The sequence below is a fragment of the Mauremys mutica genome, chromosome 2 (genome assembly GCF_020497125.1).
Source record: "Mauremys mutica isolate MM-2020 ecotype Southern chromosome 2, ASM2049712v1, whole genome shotgun sequence".
Lineage (NCBI taxonomy): Eukaryota > Metazoa > Chordata > Testudines > Geoemydidae > Mauremys > Mauremys mutica.
In genome coordinates this window covers 235,147,051-235,164,587 of record NC_059073.1, presented here as the reverse complement: position 1 = coordinate 235,164,587, position 17,537 = coordinate 235,147,051, and the positions used below count along the sequence as shown (strand labels likewise).

Genomic DNA, 17,537 nt, shown 5'->3' with positions numbered 1-17,537 from the left:
TAGATGTCTGAAAATAACGTTCTCCAAATATAAGTATTTGGGTAGATCTTTATTATTGGCTCCATACTCGTATATCTGAGTGACTTGGGGATAATAACAACACTTACGTACTGCTTTACATTATAAAAGCACTGCACAAACACAAATTAGTTGACACAATACCCCATAAAAAAGTGATTATGATCTTTATTTCATAGATGAGGAAACTGAGGCACAAAGTCAGTTTAATGAAGTGGCCAACAATATCCAAGTTATTAATGAAAATATTGAATAGCACCGGATCCAGGACAGACCTCTGTGGAACCCCACTAGATAAATCCTCCTTTCCCCAGTTTGATAGCAAACCATTGATAACTACTCCGAGTACAGTCTTTCTTTGCACCATACTCGGAGTAGTACCTGACCTATGAGAAAAGGCTGGGGAAAAAAAATTATGTTTAGTCTTGAGAAAAGAAGAGTGAGCAGGGTCCTAATAACAGTCTTCAAATATGTTAAGGGCTGTTATAAAGAGGATAGTGATAAATTGTTCTCCATTTCCACCGAAGGTAGGGCAAAAAGTAATGGACTTAATATGCAATAGGGAGATTTAGATTGGATTTTCTGAAACCCTTTTTAATTGTGAGGATTGTTAAGCTCTGGAATAGGCTGCCAAGTGAGGTGGGGGAATCCCCGTCATAAGAGGTGTTTAAGAACAGGCTAGACAAACACCTGTCAGGAACGGTATAGGTGCAATAGGTCCTGCCTCACTGCAGGGAGCTGGTCTTGATGACCTTTCCAGCCTTACAGTTCTGTGATTCTGTAATAGTGGCAGACTCATAACTACCATCCATCCCAACATTAACTCTTCCCCTCCCCAACTTTCTGCACATGCTCTTTCATCAACTACCTTCTCTCCACACTAATAGCTATGGATAGTTGGTGTGGTGGGAAGCAGTAGGTTTGATTAAGGCTGTGATAGAAAGCTGGTGTTCCTAAAAAGGTTGTGGTGGATGGTTTGTGGTATCCAGTAGCTGTGTTTATGGTAAAGTGTGTGCCTCTGGGTGGAGGAGTAGAAAGGATGTACTACTAGTTACCTTACCTTTTAATTTCCTTATTTTGTGTGGTTTTGTATCAGATATGTTATATGTGTAGCTATCTGAAATGAATCTCAACAATTTTTTGTATTAATTTCCTAGGGGCTTTTTAAATGCTTAAGTGAGTTAGGAGTATTATGAGGCAGAGTGGACATGTGGGGAAATAGAAGTGTGCAGCTGCTGATGAAAAACATTTTAATCTATTAGCAGCCACACAAAACTTCTTTGTTGTAGGATAGAATCTGACAGAAAAGCGGACCTTCTGGAGAGGAAAAAAAGGTTTTTATTTGGCAGAGAAGATTTTATGGGCTCATGGTGCAGAAAGCTTATCCATTGGCAACCAATGGAACATTATCTTTGTTATGATGAACAAAAGCCAAAAATTAATATGTCCAAATTTAAAAACTCCTACCCATTGCACTATATCTATTCAACATTAACCTTTCTACTAATTTTTGTGTAGATTGGCTAGATTTTTTCTAGAGTCCAATTTCAAAGACTTCCTATTAAAAATTATGAAAAGAAATAAAGTATTCAGAACATTCAAAGGGCATAAAAATTAACCCTGTGTGAAATTTCACATCAATAATCTGCTTACATTTAGGCTAGGTCTACACTTGGGGGGGGGGGGCACGGAGGGGTTGACCTAAGATACACGCGTAGCTGGAGTCGGCGTATCTTAGGTTGATTTACCTGGCCGTGAGGATCATGGCGCGTCAACTGCTGCTGCTCTCCCATCAACTCCACTTCTGCCTCTCGCCGTGGTGGAGTTCCGGAATCGACAGCAGAGTAATTGGGGATTAATTTTATCGCATCTACACTAGACACGATAAATCGAACCCCGATAGATAGATCATTACCCACCGGATTGGCGGGTAGTATAGATATACCCTCAGAGAAAAACAGAAAGTTATGTCCCATTTTAAGCCTGTTTAAAATTCTACCCAAGCTATGTATCTGGGGCCACTACCAGATAGCTCCATAATATTTAAAAAAAAAAAAAAAACCCTGAAAACATCACGTGTGTTGTATTAACTTAAGCAAGGAGTAAAAACTGTTGCTGCTTCTCTCTCTCGATTTTTCAGGCAGTCCTTGTTCACACATCTGAGACCACACATCTCAGATACTTTACTGATTTGCTGCTGGAGAGAGGCAAACCAGTCATGCTTGTTGGAAATGCAGGAGTAGGAAAAACAGTATTTGTAGGGGATAGACTTGCTGCTTTCTCCAATGATTACATGGTGTCTAATGTTCCCTTCAACTACTACACTACGTCATCAGTGCTACAAAGTAAGTCCTTCATAAATATTACGATATAAGAAACCTGGATAATTCTTTTGGTGGCAGAGACCAGAATTAAACCAACGGTGCCTATATGATTATTAAGATACTGCATACCTACAAAGTGCCTGCCTGGTACAGTAGTCTGTGTTTTGTCAAACCAAAATGTCTTTCTTGAATTATGTATTACAGGATGAGTAATGGGATGTTAAAACTTATATATGTGTGTGTATGTATGTATATGTTAAGTGATTTAGCTCCTCAGAAGGCCTAATGTAGATGTGCCACTTCAAATAATTGCTTAGTGAAGCCAAAACTATAGAAGTTGTCTGTGTAATAGGATTCCATTTCTATGGCATTGAGAGTGGTCAGTATTTTACAGATAGAGATTCATTAGGAAGAATTTTCCAGTAGTATTCTTCAAATGATCACTCAATAACATTGCAGTGAAATATTTGTGGTTGTAGAGAAGGTAGAAAAAGAAAAGAATTTTGAAAAGATACATTAAAAATGTGTGTCCGGTAGTTCGGTCTCACGTTGCAACACTGAGTGGCACCAGTCTTGCATGACATGGAAGGCCATTAGAATGGATCTTTAGAGTTAAAACAAATGAGTCCTGAAGAGCAACAATTAATGTTTGAATATTTTCTTTAAAAGCTAGCAAATGCGAATATAAAATTAATTCCCTGAAGCTTTAGCAATGCTCAGCTTTATGACAATTGTTCTGGCTGATGAACAGGAGAAATCAGACAATCTTTAGAAAGTTGACCATCTCTGCCCATTTCTTCTTCCTATTCCAAGAGAGAGAAATGCTATTAATGGATATGCCACTTGTAGTCCTCCTCTTTTTTTACAGAAAGCATGAACTGGAATGATATAATTACTTAGGAAAGAGATGAGCAGCATCAGTCACTATGTACAAAGCTGTGAAAAGAATTAGAGAGAAGTTAATAGCTGAATTCTTATAATTTCACAGTAAGATTAAAAAAATGTTTTTTTTCCTCTTTTGGAAACTTCATCAACATTAGAATCAATGGGGTAAAAATTTCAAAAATATTGAAGTTCCCTAATCTAGACTTTCAGTGAAAATTTTATGTGCCCTCTGTTACTGCCAATGGCTCGGATTATCACTAGGGTCTTAAAAACCTCCAGTGGATATATTTTCTAGGGCTGTCAAGTGATTTAAAAAAATTAATTGCACTGTTAAACAATAATAGAATACCATTTATTTAAATATTTTTGGATGTTTTCTATATTTTCGAATATATTGAGTTCAATTACAATACAGAATACAAAATGTACAGTGCTCACTTTATTTTTATTACAAATATTTGCACTGTAAAAACATAGAAATAATATTTTTAAATTCCCCTCATATAAGTACTGTAGTGCAATCTCTTTATCATGAAAGTTGGACTTACAAATGTAGAATTATGTACAAAAAATAACTGCATTCAAAAATAAAACATTGTAAAACTTTAGAGCCTACAAGTCCACTCAGTCCTACTTCAGCCAATCGATCAGACAAACAAGTTTGGTTACAATTTGCAGGACATAATGCTGCCCATGTCTTGTTTACAATGTCACCTGAAAGTGGGAACAGGCGTTCGTGTGGCATTGTTGTAGCCAGCGTCTCAAGATATCTACGTGCCTCATGCACGAAAGATTCATATGTCCCTTCATGCTTCAACCACCATTCCAGAAGACATGCATCCATGCTGATGATGGGTTCTGCTCGATAATGATCCCAAGGAGAGCAGACCACCGCCTGTTCATTTTCATCTACTGAGTCAGATGCCACCAGCAGAAGGTTGTTTTTATTTATTTATTTATTTATTTTTGTGGTTCAGGTTCTGTAGTTTCTGCATCAGTGTTGCTCTTTGAAGACATCTGAAAGCATTCTCCACACCTTGTCCCTCTCAGATTTTGGAAGGCACTTCAGATTCTTAAACCTTGAGTCGAGTGCCATATCCATCCTTAGAAATCTCACATTGGTACCTTCTTTGCATTTTTTCAAATCTGCTGTGAAAGTGTTCTTAAAACAAACATGTGCTGGGTCATCATCCAAGACTGCTATAACATGAAATAAAAGGCAGAATGTGGATAAAACAGAACAGGAGACATACAGTTCTTCCCCAAAGGAGTTCAGTCACAAATTTAATTAACACATTATTTTTAACAAGCATCATCAACATGGAAGCATGTCCTCTAGAATGGTGGCCGAAGCATGAAGGAGCATATGAATGTTTATCATATCTGGCACGTAAATACCATGCAACGCCGGCTACAAAAGTGCCATGCTAATGCCTGCTCTCACTTTCAGATGACATTGTATATCAGAAGCAGTCAGCAGCATCTCCCATAAATGTAAACAAACTTGTTTGTCTTAGCAACTGGCTAAACAAGAAGTAGGACTGAGTGGACTTGTAGGCTCAAAAGTTTGTATTTTGTTTTTGAGTGCAGTTTGTAACAAAAAAAAACCCTACATTTGTAAGTTACACTTTCACTTGTATGAAGTGAACTGAAAAAATACTATTTCTTTTGTTTATCATTTTACAGTGCATATATTTGTAATAAAAAATAATATAAAGTGAGCACTGTACACTTTGTATTCTGTAATAGAAATCAATTTGTAATAGAAATCATTGTATTTGAAAATGTAGAAAAACATCAAAAATATTTAATAAATTTCAATTGGTGTTCTATTGTTTAACAGTGCGACTAATCACAGTTAATTTTTTTGCGTTAATCACATGAATTAACTGTGATTAATCGACAGCCCTAATATTTTCTCATTGATTTTACCCAGGTTTTTTCCTGGCTTCTGTTGAATACTTCTGTACTAAAGCCAGCTAAACAACTGAGTTTTTTTCAGTTAACTTTGATCTTACTTTACTGGTCTCTGAAATAGTCTTAAATGCAAGTTAACATCGAACCCTAGGATGGATGAATGTACTTTTCGCAAAGAGCAGGATGGAGAGATTTGATTTCTTCCCTCCTCCTCCTCCCCCCCATAGCTTCTCTAATGGAGGATCTGCCCCACAAAGGATCAGATATCTTTATCTCATTGGGATTTGTTTACCATTTACAGCAGAAAACCATGAACAAGGTACTAAAGCACACAGGCATAACACTTTCCTTTGTAAATAGATTCAGGTGACAGGAACTCCTAGGCAACTGTTGCTGAAGGCTATGTATTTGTGTGGGGAAACTTAAGTAAACCAAATACTGAGGGCTTGGCTACACTTACAAGTTGCAGCGCTGGGAGTTACAGCGCTGGTCATGCAGCTGTGGAAGGGCCAGCGCTGGAGTGTGGCCACACTGACAGCTACCAGCGCTGCAGTGTGGCCACACTTGCAGCACTTTCCAGCGCTGTATTGAGAGGTGCATTGTGGGCAGCTATCCCACAGAGCACCTCGTCCCGTTTTGGCGCCGTTTTGGCGCTGAGTATTGTGGGAAGGGGAAGGAAGTGTGCGGGTCATTCCGCTTCCTGTTTGCCAGCGCCCCGTGGTGCATCGCTTCACATCCCAGCATTCACTCTTTCCAGCAGCGTTTGGCGCCATTGTGAGTGTCTTTCTGTTACTCTCTGTGTGAATCGCGATTTCTGTGGCAAATGGAGCCCGATCTGCTGAGGACTCTGCTGATGAGTGTCACCAGCACAACACGTTTGGCAGTCCAGCTATTCCTTCAGCTCCAAAGTGACAGTGAGGATTCCGACGATGATATCAATATGGATTTGCCTGCCGCGTGTGACACTAAAGTGCTTGCGGCATTTACGGAAATGCTCAGCACCGTTGAACGCCGCTTTTGGGCTCGGGAAACAAGCACTGAGTGGTGGGATCACATCGTCATGGAAGTCTGGGATGACGAGCAGTGGCTGCAGAACTTTCGTATGAGAAAAGCCACTTTCATGGGACTGTGTGCTGAGCTCGCCCCCACTCTGCGGCGCAAGGACACAAGATTGAGAGCTGCCCTGACGGTGGAAAAGCGAGTGGCTATTGCAATCTGGAAGCTGGCAACTCCAGACAGCTACCGGTCGGTCGGGAACCAGTTTGGTGTGGGAAAGTCGACCGTGGGAATCGTTTTGATGCAAGTTTGCAAGGCAATTAATCGCATCCTGCTAAGAAAGACCGTGACTCTGGGGAGCGTGCAGGACATTGTGGATGGCTTTGCACACATGGGTTTCCCTAACTGTGGAGGGGCGATAGATGGGACGCATATTCCTATTCTGGCCCCCCCCCACCTGGCATCAGAGTACGTTAATCGGAAGGGGTATTTCTCTATGGTTCTCCAGGCGCTTGTGGATCACCGCGGGCGTTTCATTGACATTTACACAGGCTGGCCTGGAAAGGTGCATGATGCACGCATCTTTCGGAACAGTGGCCTGTTCAGGAAGATGCAGGCTGGGACTTTTTTCCCAGACAGGAAGATCACAGTAGGGGATGTCGAAATGCCCACTGTGATCCTTGGAGACCCCGCGTACCCGTTACTGCCTTGGCTCATGAAACCCTATACAGGGAAGCTTGACAGGAGCAAGGACCGGTTCAACTACAGGCTGAGCCGGTGCAGAATGACTGTGGAGTGTGCTTTTGGGCGTTTAAAAGCCCGCTGGCGTTGCTTGTATGGGAAGCTAGACTTGGGGGAAAGCAGCATCCCCGCGGTTATATGCGCTTGCTGTACCCTCCATAATATTTGTGAAGGGAAGGGTGAAACATTCAGTGAGGCATGGACCACCGAGGTTCAAGTCCTGGAGGCTGAATATGCACAGCCAGAGAGCAGGGCTAATAGAGAGGCCCAGCACAGGGCTACAAGGATTAGGGATGCCTTGAGGGAAGAATTTGAGGCTGAAAGCCAACAATAATGTTTGCTGCCTTGCATGGGAGTGAATTGCACTGCTTACACTGTTATGCTATTATCCATAATAATAATATGATTTGTAGTGCCTCTTTCTTTACTGGGCTAAGGTATCTTTCACTATCTGCTATAATAAAGACTGTTTTCAAAGCCAAGAATTGTTTTATTGAAAAGAAAAAAACTTCCTTGACAGACAGACAGACACACAACATTTCATGAACACAAGAGGGCAGGGGTGTGGGTTGGTGAACTGTACAGTCACAAGTTTGCATATGCCCTGTCTGGATTGCTGTTTAATGAATCCTGCACTTCAGGGTTCATATACTGCATGGTGATGGGGGTTGAATGCAGAGGGTAAGGGTGGTGGTAGGTATCAGGGCTGGTTGGGGAACGTACAGGTGTTGGAGGCAGCTGGTGGTGGTAAGAACCTGGATGCTGGGGAAAGGTGGTTTGAGCTGACATTGGGGCACAAGGCACAAAGGACGGGGCGGGTGGGGGAGTAGCACGGTAGTGCTCTGCTTGCATGGCAACGAGTGACTCTATAGACTCCGCTTGGCGCTCCAGGATGCTTAGCAGCCGCTCCGTGGTTTTCCTCTTGGCCACTGCATTTCTCTTGCGTGTCCTGCTTTCTTTCTCTCGCCAATCCTTCAAGTCCTTACTCTCTCGAGCAGACTGATTAAGAACAGTTTTCAGCATGTCTTCTTTGCTCTTTCGGGGATTTTTTTCTCAAATTTTGAAGCCTCTGTGATGTTGAACATCTGGGCAGTCCAGTAGTCAAGGTCACTGTAGAAACAGAAATGACAACATTTAACACGGGCAGCATTGTATCCACTATCTCCAGACATGAATTGTTACACTGAGGGAGTGAGTTCTTATTTAAGCATTCTTTTACCCACACGCATAACACTACAGAAGCCACGACATGGTGAGTGAGCAGTGCTTATATGGGGAGAAGTGGGGCTTGGGTGTAAGAGGGGAGCTGGTTGCTTCGGGTAATCTGGAGTGCTAGAGGGGTTGAGTGAAATGAAGATGCAGATGCAGGGGTGATCTTATCTCCCTATCTCTTCACTAAAGAGTCTCCCAACATTTTTCACAGGACTTAATCCTGGAAGATGTTTCCCTACTGCGAGTCACTAGGGAACAGCGGGGGGCTCTTTTAGAGCAATGTGGATTCCGCCCAGGACCCTATGCGGCTTGCCTGTGTTCAGAAATGGTCCCCCCACCACTGGCAGAAGAGTGGCGCGGACGCGTCACCGTCACTGGGACAAGGGACACAGTGGCTCTGCCTATAAACCTGCGCAGGCATATTGCCCACGCTCTGGATGAAGCTTTTGCTGAGATAACTGAGGCAGATTACCGCGACGTGATAGACCACATCAACGGGCTATTCCACATCTAGAGGCTGGCATGCATGCATCCATAACCCCCCCTCCTCTCCAGAAACATTTCACCCAGAAAATAAAAGCCGCTTACCGGTAACACGCTCCTCTGCTTGTCCTTCTGCAACTGCTGGCTGCTGCGATTGCGTGCTTTCCTCCTGGCTTGAGAAGAGCTCCTGGCTGCATGCCTCCAGGGAATCTGCGGTTTCTTCCCCCATGCCAGGAGCTTCACTCGCGGTTTCCTCCCCCCCCCACGCCTCCGCCTCCGCTGCCTCCTCCGCCTCCTCCTCCTGTCCCCCAGCCTGCTCAGAAGTGTCCATCGTTATCCTGGGATTGGCAGTGGGGTCACCCCCAAGTATCTCATCCATCTCCCTGTAAAAACGGCAGGTCGTGGGAGCAGCTCCGGATCATCGATTCCCCTCTCGGGCTTTGTAATAGGCACTCCGCAGCTCTTTAATTTTCACCCTGCATTGTACTGCGTCCCGATCATGGCCCCGATCCAGCATGGCCCTTGATATCTGCTCAAAGATATCGTAATTCCTACGGCCGGAGCGCAGCTGTGCCTGAACAGATGCCTCACCCCAAACACTGATGAGGTCCTGCAATTCACCAGTGCTCCATGCTGGGGCTCGTTTGCCGCGTGGAGGCATGGTCACCTGTAACTGATTAAAACTGATTGCACTCCACACCTGGCTGCAGCAAACAGGAAGGAGATTTTTAAATTTCCCGGGGCATTTACAGGGCGGGTCACCTGAGGCAAGAGCAGTAGAGTGCAAACTGATGTGCAGAGTGGCTGAACAGGAATTCTGGGATAACTACTTATTCCCTGGAGGACAGGTAAAGCGCTGGTGAGTGTCCACACCTGCTGGGCAGCGCTGGATCACCAGCGCTGCACTCCTTATACCCCTGCCGGGATGGGTTTTCAGCCAGCGCTGCAACCAGGGAGTTGCAGCGCTGGTTGTGCCCTGCAAGTGTGGACGGGGTGTTGTTGCAGCGCTGGAAAGCCTCCACCAGCGCTGCAACTTGTAAGTGTAGCCAAGCCCTTAGTCAAAGTCACAAGTGCTTACTTGGTGACTTTCCAAACCAGTCATTAATACCACAGCAGTTAGTCTGCATCAGTAGGTGTTGTCATTAAATTAAAACTCCTGTCCTGTATAAACTTAAAGGAATTTGGACCTATAAAAGTTCATTATAAACTAGGCAAATGCCTTCAGATTCTAAATAACCATTTTAAAACAGGTATCAGTCTTGTTTTTAGTAATTTTAAAAAAGGAATGTAAAATAAACAAGCACTTCCATGGCTTATCTAGAGCTCTTCTATCTCCAATCCTGTTAGAAAACCCAGTGCCCCTTACAATTAAATTAAGGGACAATCAGCTTCAATCCCACAGCTAATCTCAGCTATTGGAGTATCACATGACAGATATGGAAACAAGTTTACCTTCCTTTTCAACAGCATGTGATCCTTTTTGCAACCAGCTGTGAATTCAATTCTGTCATCTAGCCTAGAATGTTACTGCCTCTTGTGTGATTTCTGGTCTTGTTTAAAGCTGCGTTCTTTCACATACAATACATTGCAGAGATTTACTTTAATTCATTATGTATCTGTCTTGTATTACTATTGCAAACAATTATTTATGGTCCCAAACCATACAGCTGCTGGAAATTAAATATTTTTCAAAGCTGCCTAGGGAATTGGAACATCTAGTTTCCACTCATTTTAATGGGACCTGGGCATCCAAATCCCTTAAGCAACATTGAAAAAATGTCAGCTGAAAGGCAAGATAAAGTAGGGAAGTATGCTGAAATTTTTCCCTTGCACACCTTTTCTTTCAAAAGGGTTTGGAGCAGAAGGCCAGAGGCATCACAATTACAGCAGACTTTTCCCAATCCCATGATTATATAGCTACAAAGGTTCTGAGATTCTTCTGCATCTTTGATTTATCCTTCAATGAACCTCAGTTGTTGTTTGTTTACTTCTCTCCTCCACACTCAGCAGCTGTCCTTCTAGCTGAGCTTACTACATGGGATTCCCTTGGGACCCCATTACCACATTACCTGAATTGGCTAGAAGAGTCATTGTTGACAGACATGAGGCACTTCCTTCTTGTGCCAAGAAATTAAGCAAGCTAACACCATGATGCACCATCTCCTGCTGGAAACTGTAACATGTGACTTATTTGTGAGGGGATTTTTTCAGGCTGTTTATTTAAGAAACAAAATGAACTAATACAAGTCAGAATCACAGTAATATCAAACATCCACACATAGGTACATTACATTGATGTGTTCCTGTACAAATGTAGTTTATTTCCACTTGTTTGCAGGCAATCCTAAAAACCTGGTAGAATTTTTTTTAAAAAGTCCATTGCCAACCCTTACATTTTGCTCTCTGCTCTAATCCAGAGATACTGCACAGCCCAGTGCAAATGAAGGAACGCTACAACACATTAAATAAGGAATTAGAGTAGTTAATCCTATTCATTCTCATTTGCTCTCATGAACCTTACAATCCAGGTGAAAAAACAATAACTCTCAAACATCAAATATGTGCTTTTTGGGTCACACTTTCAAACAAATGAGGTGCACACACATTTACCACAACTGTACATATAAATCAAATAATTGCTTGTGAAAATGGCTAATTCTGATCATTTGCATGGGCAATGATCTGATTTGTGCATATAATCAGCCTAATGTTCTTCATTAAGGAAAGTGCTTGCCTGATTGTTTTCTGAAGTGCTTTTGTATGAAACTTGTCATTCAAGCTTATGCATTGAAAAAATGTTATAATCATTGTTTATTTGCTATTCATCTTGGGAAATGTAAAACTACAGTAGTGATTACATTGCTATATGTTCCAATTATTAATGAACATATTTCCCTGTTTTCATGTTTTCTATGAATACATTACGTTAGTATGTTTTTAAAATTCAGATGATTATTTTAATAGTCCTGATCCATTTATCATGTGAGAGTGTGAAGCCAGAACTGTTCAGGATATAGGAATGGTTCCCCAGGTGCTTTGGAAAGCTAATTAGTAATGATACTATGGACTAGCTTCACAAAGAAACTTAAGCCTGGTAAATATCACTGGGATTTGTCTAGAAAATCACTGGGATTCACAAAGTTTGAGTTTGATGCCTGGCTCCTTATACAAAGAATGAGGAGACATGGGCAACTCAGATGGGATTCACAAAAGCCAGCATGCTAAGCCAGCTGCACCTAAAATTGCATAACAGAGATGTCAAGCTGAGGGGTGTGTGCTAAGCCACGCCCCCTCTGACCCAGGAAAGCTTATGCCCAAATAAATTTGTTAGTCTCTAAGGTGCCACAAGGACTCCTCGTTGTTTAAGTCCAAACTACCTCCCTCCACTTGGGATTCTCAGCTGCTAAGACTCTTTCTTGGCATTAAACACCTATGCAGTTTTGACAAGAAGCCAAGGGTTTGGGGGTTGGGGGCGAGCTTCCTCATAACATTTACCTCCATGGTTGTGATGCTGTCCTGGAATCACCACCTCTCAGGTGAGTGCGCAAGCCACTGGGCTGTGGGATATTCTGATGTTGGATTCCCCCGTACTCTCCTGTTGAAGTTGTTTCACTGTAAATAATTTTTTTTTAAATCATTGGAGCATGGGAGACTGGATCCTAGATCTAACCACTTGACTACAGAGTCATTCTTTTTCTCTCTCCTCCTCCCCCTCAAAATGGTGAAGCTGTTCCTATGTGGATAAATAATGAAAGAATCATTGGCTCAGAGAGTCAGCAAGCATGAGAAATGAGTTAGGCACCTTCAAGATTTAGGAGCAGCTGAGTGGGGGCTTTGTGAATCCCAGTGAAGCCTGATTCTGTGATTTAGGCACCTAAAGTGGCAGTTAGGGTGAGATTGATAAAAGAACTAAGGTGCCTATCTCCTTAGGGAATGTTGCTCAAATCAGATGATTTACCGTAGATTTCTAAACTCATTTTGCTGTGCAGTGTATTTATTAAAAATGACTTGCACAATCCAAGATTTAGCTTTTCCATTTTAAAAGGTAATTCTATTCTCTTTATTACAAAGCTGCTTATGTTTACATCAGGTATATGAATGATTAGATTTTCCAGCTTGTACATAATTCTTTTTTTGTCTCCCTCACGTATCAATTACATAGTCTGAATATCCACCAAAGAGGTTTAACCTGCTTGTATTCTTTTTTACTGCAGTGGCTTAGCAGCAGCAGGTTTGTGTTCGATATTTGATTTTAACAGGCTTCAGACTTAATTGTAAAAGGGGAAAAATAATATTTTGTACTTCTATGGTGCCTTCAGCCAGATGATCACAATACACTTTACATATATTAGTGAATTAAGCTTCAGAAGTTAATGATGCTACTTCTCCATAAGAAATAATAAATGCTGTGAAGATGAAATAGAATTATCACACTCTGGCTTAGTTTGCTGACTTATGTTCATGGCTTACAAACAGAGAAGTTAGATAAAAACATAAAATACTCTTTTAGTACATTTGCAGTCTAACACTACTTTTATTCTTAGAATCTAGAATTTTAACACACACAACCAAAAACAGAGAGAAGGGAAGCAGGCTGTTCCGTAAGACAGAGAAGCACAACTCACCCTACCTTACTTTTAGCTGGCTCTTTCCAGACTGACTCTGAATGTATGCTTTCCTACAGAGCCCTGTAGCCTGCAAGCAGGACCAGGAAACACTTTAATTTTTTTAAGGGAACAACCTGCAATTCTAACACGACTTTCAAAAACATCACAGCTAGTTGTTGGTTTGTTCGTTCTGTCAACTTTGTGTTCTTTCCAGTGGAAAATGTGGGTTTCTTTTATGCTGTAGTTCTACAAAGTGATTTACATAGATGTACCCCTGTACCTGCGCAGAACCTCATTGACTTCAATAGGTTTCCTCACAAGGTGCAGGAGTGTGCCCACATACAGCACTTCGCATGACTGGGACCTAATGGCCAGCTTTTTAAAGGTAGTTAGGTACCTAAAGAGGTAGATCGACACTTTTGACAATCTCATTAGGGGCCTAAGTGCCTAACTCCCAGGGAAATCAACTAGCTGCTTAAAAATCTGGGTCTAAGTGATTTAATTTTTCCCTGAGTGAATTAACTATGCATTTTTTATTGTTAGTCTCTGCAGTGTTTGAGTATTATAACTATCTGTCATATACTTCATAACATTTTAGAGATTCTCGAGAAAAGCCTAGAGAAAAAAGCTGGCTGTAACTATGGTCCTGTAGGAAACAAGAAGCTGATTTATTTTATTGATGATATGAACATGCCTGAAATGGATGTGTATGGAACAGTTCAACCTCACACACTGATTCGACAGCACATAGACTATGGACATTGGTAAGCAATTACTATTTGTTTTATGCTAAATCAAAATTTTATTGTTATGGGCTAAAATCTGTAGCCATTGACAAAGAAAGAATTAGCTCAAGTTTTAGGTATCAGAGGGGTAGCCGTGTTAGTCTGGATCTGTAAAAGCAGCAAAGAGTCTTGTGGCTTATATGAGAAAGAAGGACAATACAAGACTGTATGATAAGAGGTAAAGGATTTATTGTCATAAATTTGCAGTGGCAGCATTACTCTTGAGTAGAAAAGCTTATAAGTGTTTTGGTTTGTTTTATTACTTTTAAATTGGTGGCTGCTGGAAGATGCCAGAGGTTTGGAATGTTAATTGTAATCCCAGTGGTGATAGATTAATGGGCAGAGTGTATATAAGAAGTTTAAAGGAACTAGATAAATACAATTTATCATACTATCATCACCACATATTGGATATTTGAATATTGTGCTGTTTGTAATGCTGAATATAGTAATAATACTTATAATCCAGTGAGATGCATAGAGGTTTATGCCAAAATTTTCAAAACAGACTCTAATTTTGGGTGCTTCCAGTTTTGGGTGCCTAAATTCAGATACGTAGTGCCTGATTTTAAGAATCATGGAGCAGCTGCATCTATTATTGCCTTTTTTGAAAATATGAGTGCTATTCACTTCTAAAAATGAGAGCCTAAATTGGAAAACTTGGGGTATCAAAAATGAAGTTACCCAATGTTAAATTTGGAAAAAAAAGTGGCCTAAATGACTTGCCCAGGTCACACAGTGAGCCAATAGCAGAGCCAGGAATCAAATCCAGGTTCCCTGACTCCTTGTCTCACGCCCAGTCCATTAGGCCATACTGCAAAAACCAAGATGTGGTCTTCTAATCACACCTATTGCCTTTTGTTGCTTTCTGTCAAATATGCTTGATACCTGTTTTCACGGTGCCCTGCACATGGAACAACTTTCCTCTTCCTATGTGGCAAGCATATTGTTGGCTGTCTGTCTGTGATGAAACCTGCTAATTTTAGCTACTTTTATTCTACAAAGGCTCTGGGGGTATGTCTATACTGCAGGTGTGACTGAGCCTCCCAGCCTGTGTAGACAAACTTCTCGTGGTAGTGGAGCTCGCTCTAGTGCGCTAAAAATAGCGGTGTGAATGTTGCAGCACCAGCAGAGACTTGAGCTAACCGCCTGAATTCAAGCTCACCCTATTCCCTGGGTCCAAGCTGAGGTGTCTAGCCTGAGTCTCCACTAGTAGCACAATGTCCACACAACTATTTAGTGTTTTAGTGCAAACCCCATTACCGTAAGTCTGCCTACCTGGGCCAGGAGGCTCGCTGTCTGCTGCAGCATAGACATACTCACTGTGTTCACACACTCATTCTACCTCCTTAATTGTACTGTACTATATCTGTCCAAGTTAGACTGGGTGCTGGGACCTCTCTATATTGTAAAGAGTCATGCTAGAGCTGATTAAAATATTTTAGATGGAACAATTTTCTGTCAGAAAATGCAGTTTTGTCAAAATCAGAATGTTTCACAAGACTAGGTTGATTTTGATGAAATTTTCAATGGGGAAATTTTGAAACAATTCCAAATCAAAACAAAGTACATTGTATGTAAGACACAGGAGGTAATTGTCCCACTCTACTTAGTGCTGGTGAAGCCCCAGTTGGAGTACAGTGTCCAATTCTGGGCACCACAATTTAGGAAAAATGTGGACAAATTGGAAAGAGTCCAGAAGAGAGCAACAAAAAAATAAAGGCGTAGAAAACCTGACCTATGAGGAAAGATTAAGAAACTGCGCATGTTTAGTTCTGAGAAAAGAAGACTGAGGAGGGACCTGATAACAGTCTGCAAATATGTTATGGGCCGTTATAAAGTGGATGGTGATCAGTTGTTCTCCAGTCTCCAGAAGATAGGAGTAATGGGCTTATCTGCAGCAAGGGAGATTTAGGTTAGATATTAGGAAAAACTATCTAACTATAAGGGTATTTAAGGTCTGGAATAGATTTTGAAGGGAGGTTGTGGAGTCCCCCTCATTGGAAGCTTTAAAAAACAAGTTGGACAAACACCTGCCAGGGATGTTCTAGGTTTACTTGGTCCTGCCATATTGCAGGGGGCTGGGCTTGATGACATCTTGAGGTCCCTTCCATGCCCTCTATTTCTATCATTCTATTACTCTCTCATTTTGTTTCTACTATATATAGATATAGATCAGGGGTAGGCAACCTATGGCACAGGTGCCAAAGGCGGCACGCGAGCTGATTTTCAGTGGCACTCACACTGCCCGGATCCTGGCTACCGGTCCGGAGGGCTCTACATTTTAATTTTAATTTTAAATGAAGCTTCTTAAACATTTTGAAACCTTATTAACTTTACATACAACAATAGTTTAGTTATATATTATAGACTTCTAGAAAGAGACCTTCTAAAAACATTAAAATGTATTACCGGCACGCAAAACCTTAAATTGGAGTGAATAAATGAAGACTTGGCACACCACTTGTGAAAGGTTGCTGACCCCTGATATAAATTGTTTCATTATCTAAATGAAACATTTTGTTAAGGTCATTTTGTTGTTTCCAAATCAGGTTTTTTTTCAGAATTTCTCTTCTACACAAAATTCAGAATTGCAGTTTTCATCCTTAGTTAAACAAAAACAAATTTTGAAATTCAGAATTTCTATCTTCCAATTAGCACTAAGCTATGCGCTACCTATGATGCGCTAACAGTAATTATCAATCATTTTAAACTAAAGTAGTTATATTTTCTATCTTCTAGGTATGATAGGCAGAAGTTAACTGTAAAAGAAATACATAATTGCCAATATGTTGCTTGTATGAATCCAACTGCTGGCAATTTCACTATCAACCCTCGACTCCAGGTATGGTTTCAAGTACTATATCATAGTAACCCTGTATTTATTATTTAATATGTTAGATGCAGGGGCGGCTCCAGGCACCAGCACGCCAAGTGCGTGCCTGGGGCGGAAAGCCATGGGGGGCGCTCTGCCGATCGTCGTGAGGGCAGCAGGCAGGTTGCCTTTGGCAGCATGCCTGCGGAGGGTCCGCTGGTCATGCAGCTTTGGCAGACCTCCCACAGGTGTGCCGCCGAATCCATGGGACTGGGGACCTCCCGCAGGCAAGCCGCCGAAGGCAGCCTGCCTGCCGTGCTTGGGGTGGCAAAATACCTAGAGCCGCCCCTAGTTAGATATAATGTTTAGAATTTAGCTTTTCATTGCAACAGACATAAACACTACAGATGCTCCCTCACTTACGCAAGCGTTCCGTTCCATGCGGATTTGCATAAGTCAGGCTTGCGTAACCTGGGGTGGGGGGCGTCTGTAATTTGGATATGGTCAGTCTCTTTTCTCACTTTGAACTCCTAGTGATGCCAATAGCAGCTTTGTGCTCCCAACCAGCAGATTTTATCAAAGTGTATAGATTGCTGGTCCGTATGGGTATTTCCTGCGTGTGCTCTGTGTGCCTGAAACTCTTCAACAGCAGGATCTGCTGGTCTTTGCTTTCACCTCTGTCTCATGCTCCCAAGTGAGGGCATAAGAAACAGCCCAGACCGACTGCCTCTCTATTTCCTTTTTACTGCTCTCA

At 41.8% G+C, this 17,537-nt stretch overlaps 1 protein-coding gene across 1 annotated transcript in view; it reads left to right on the top strand.

The window, feature by feature from the left end:
- DNAH11 (dynein axonemal heavy chain 11) overlaps positions 1–17,537 on the top strand; it is a 305,959-nt gene that overhangs the window by 150,594 nt on the left and 137,828 nt on the right. The window contains exons 46-48 of the mRNA XM_045004937.1: positions 2,159–2,363; positions 13,782–13,947; positions 16,711–16,813. Coding sequence (XP_044860872.1) covers positions 2,159–2,363; positions 13,782–13,947; positions 16,711–16,813 — 474 coding nt within the window. The remainder of the gene's footprint in view (positions 1–2,158; positions 2,364–13,781; positions 13,948–16,710; positions 16,814–17,537) is intronic.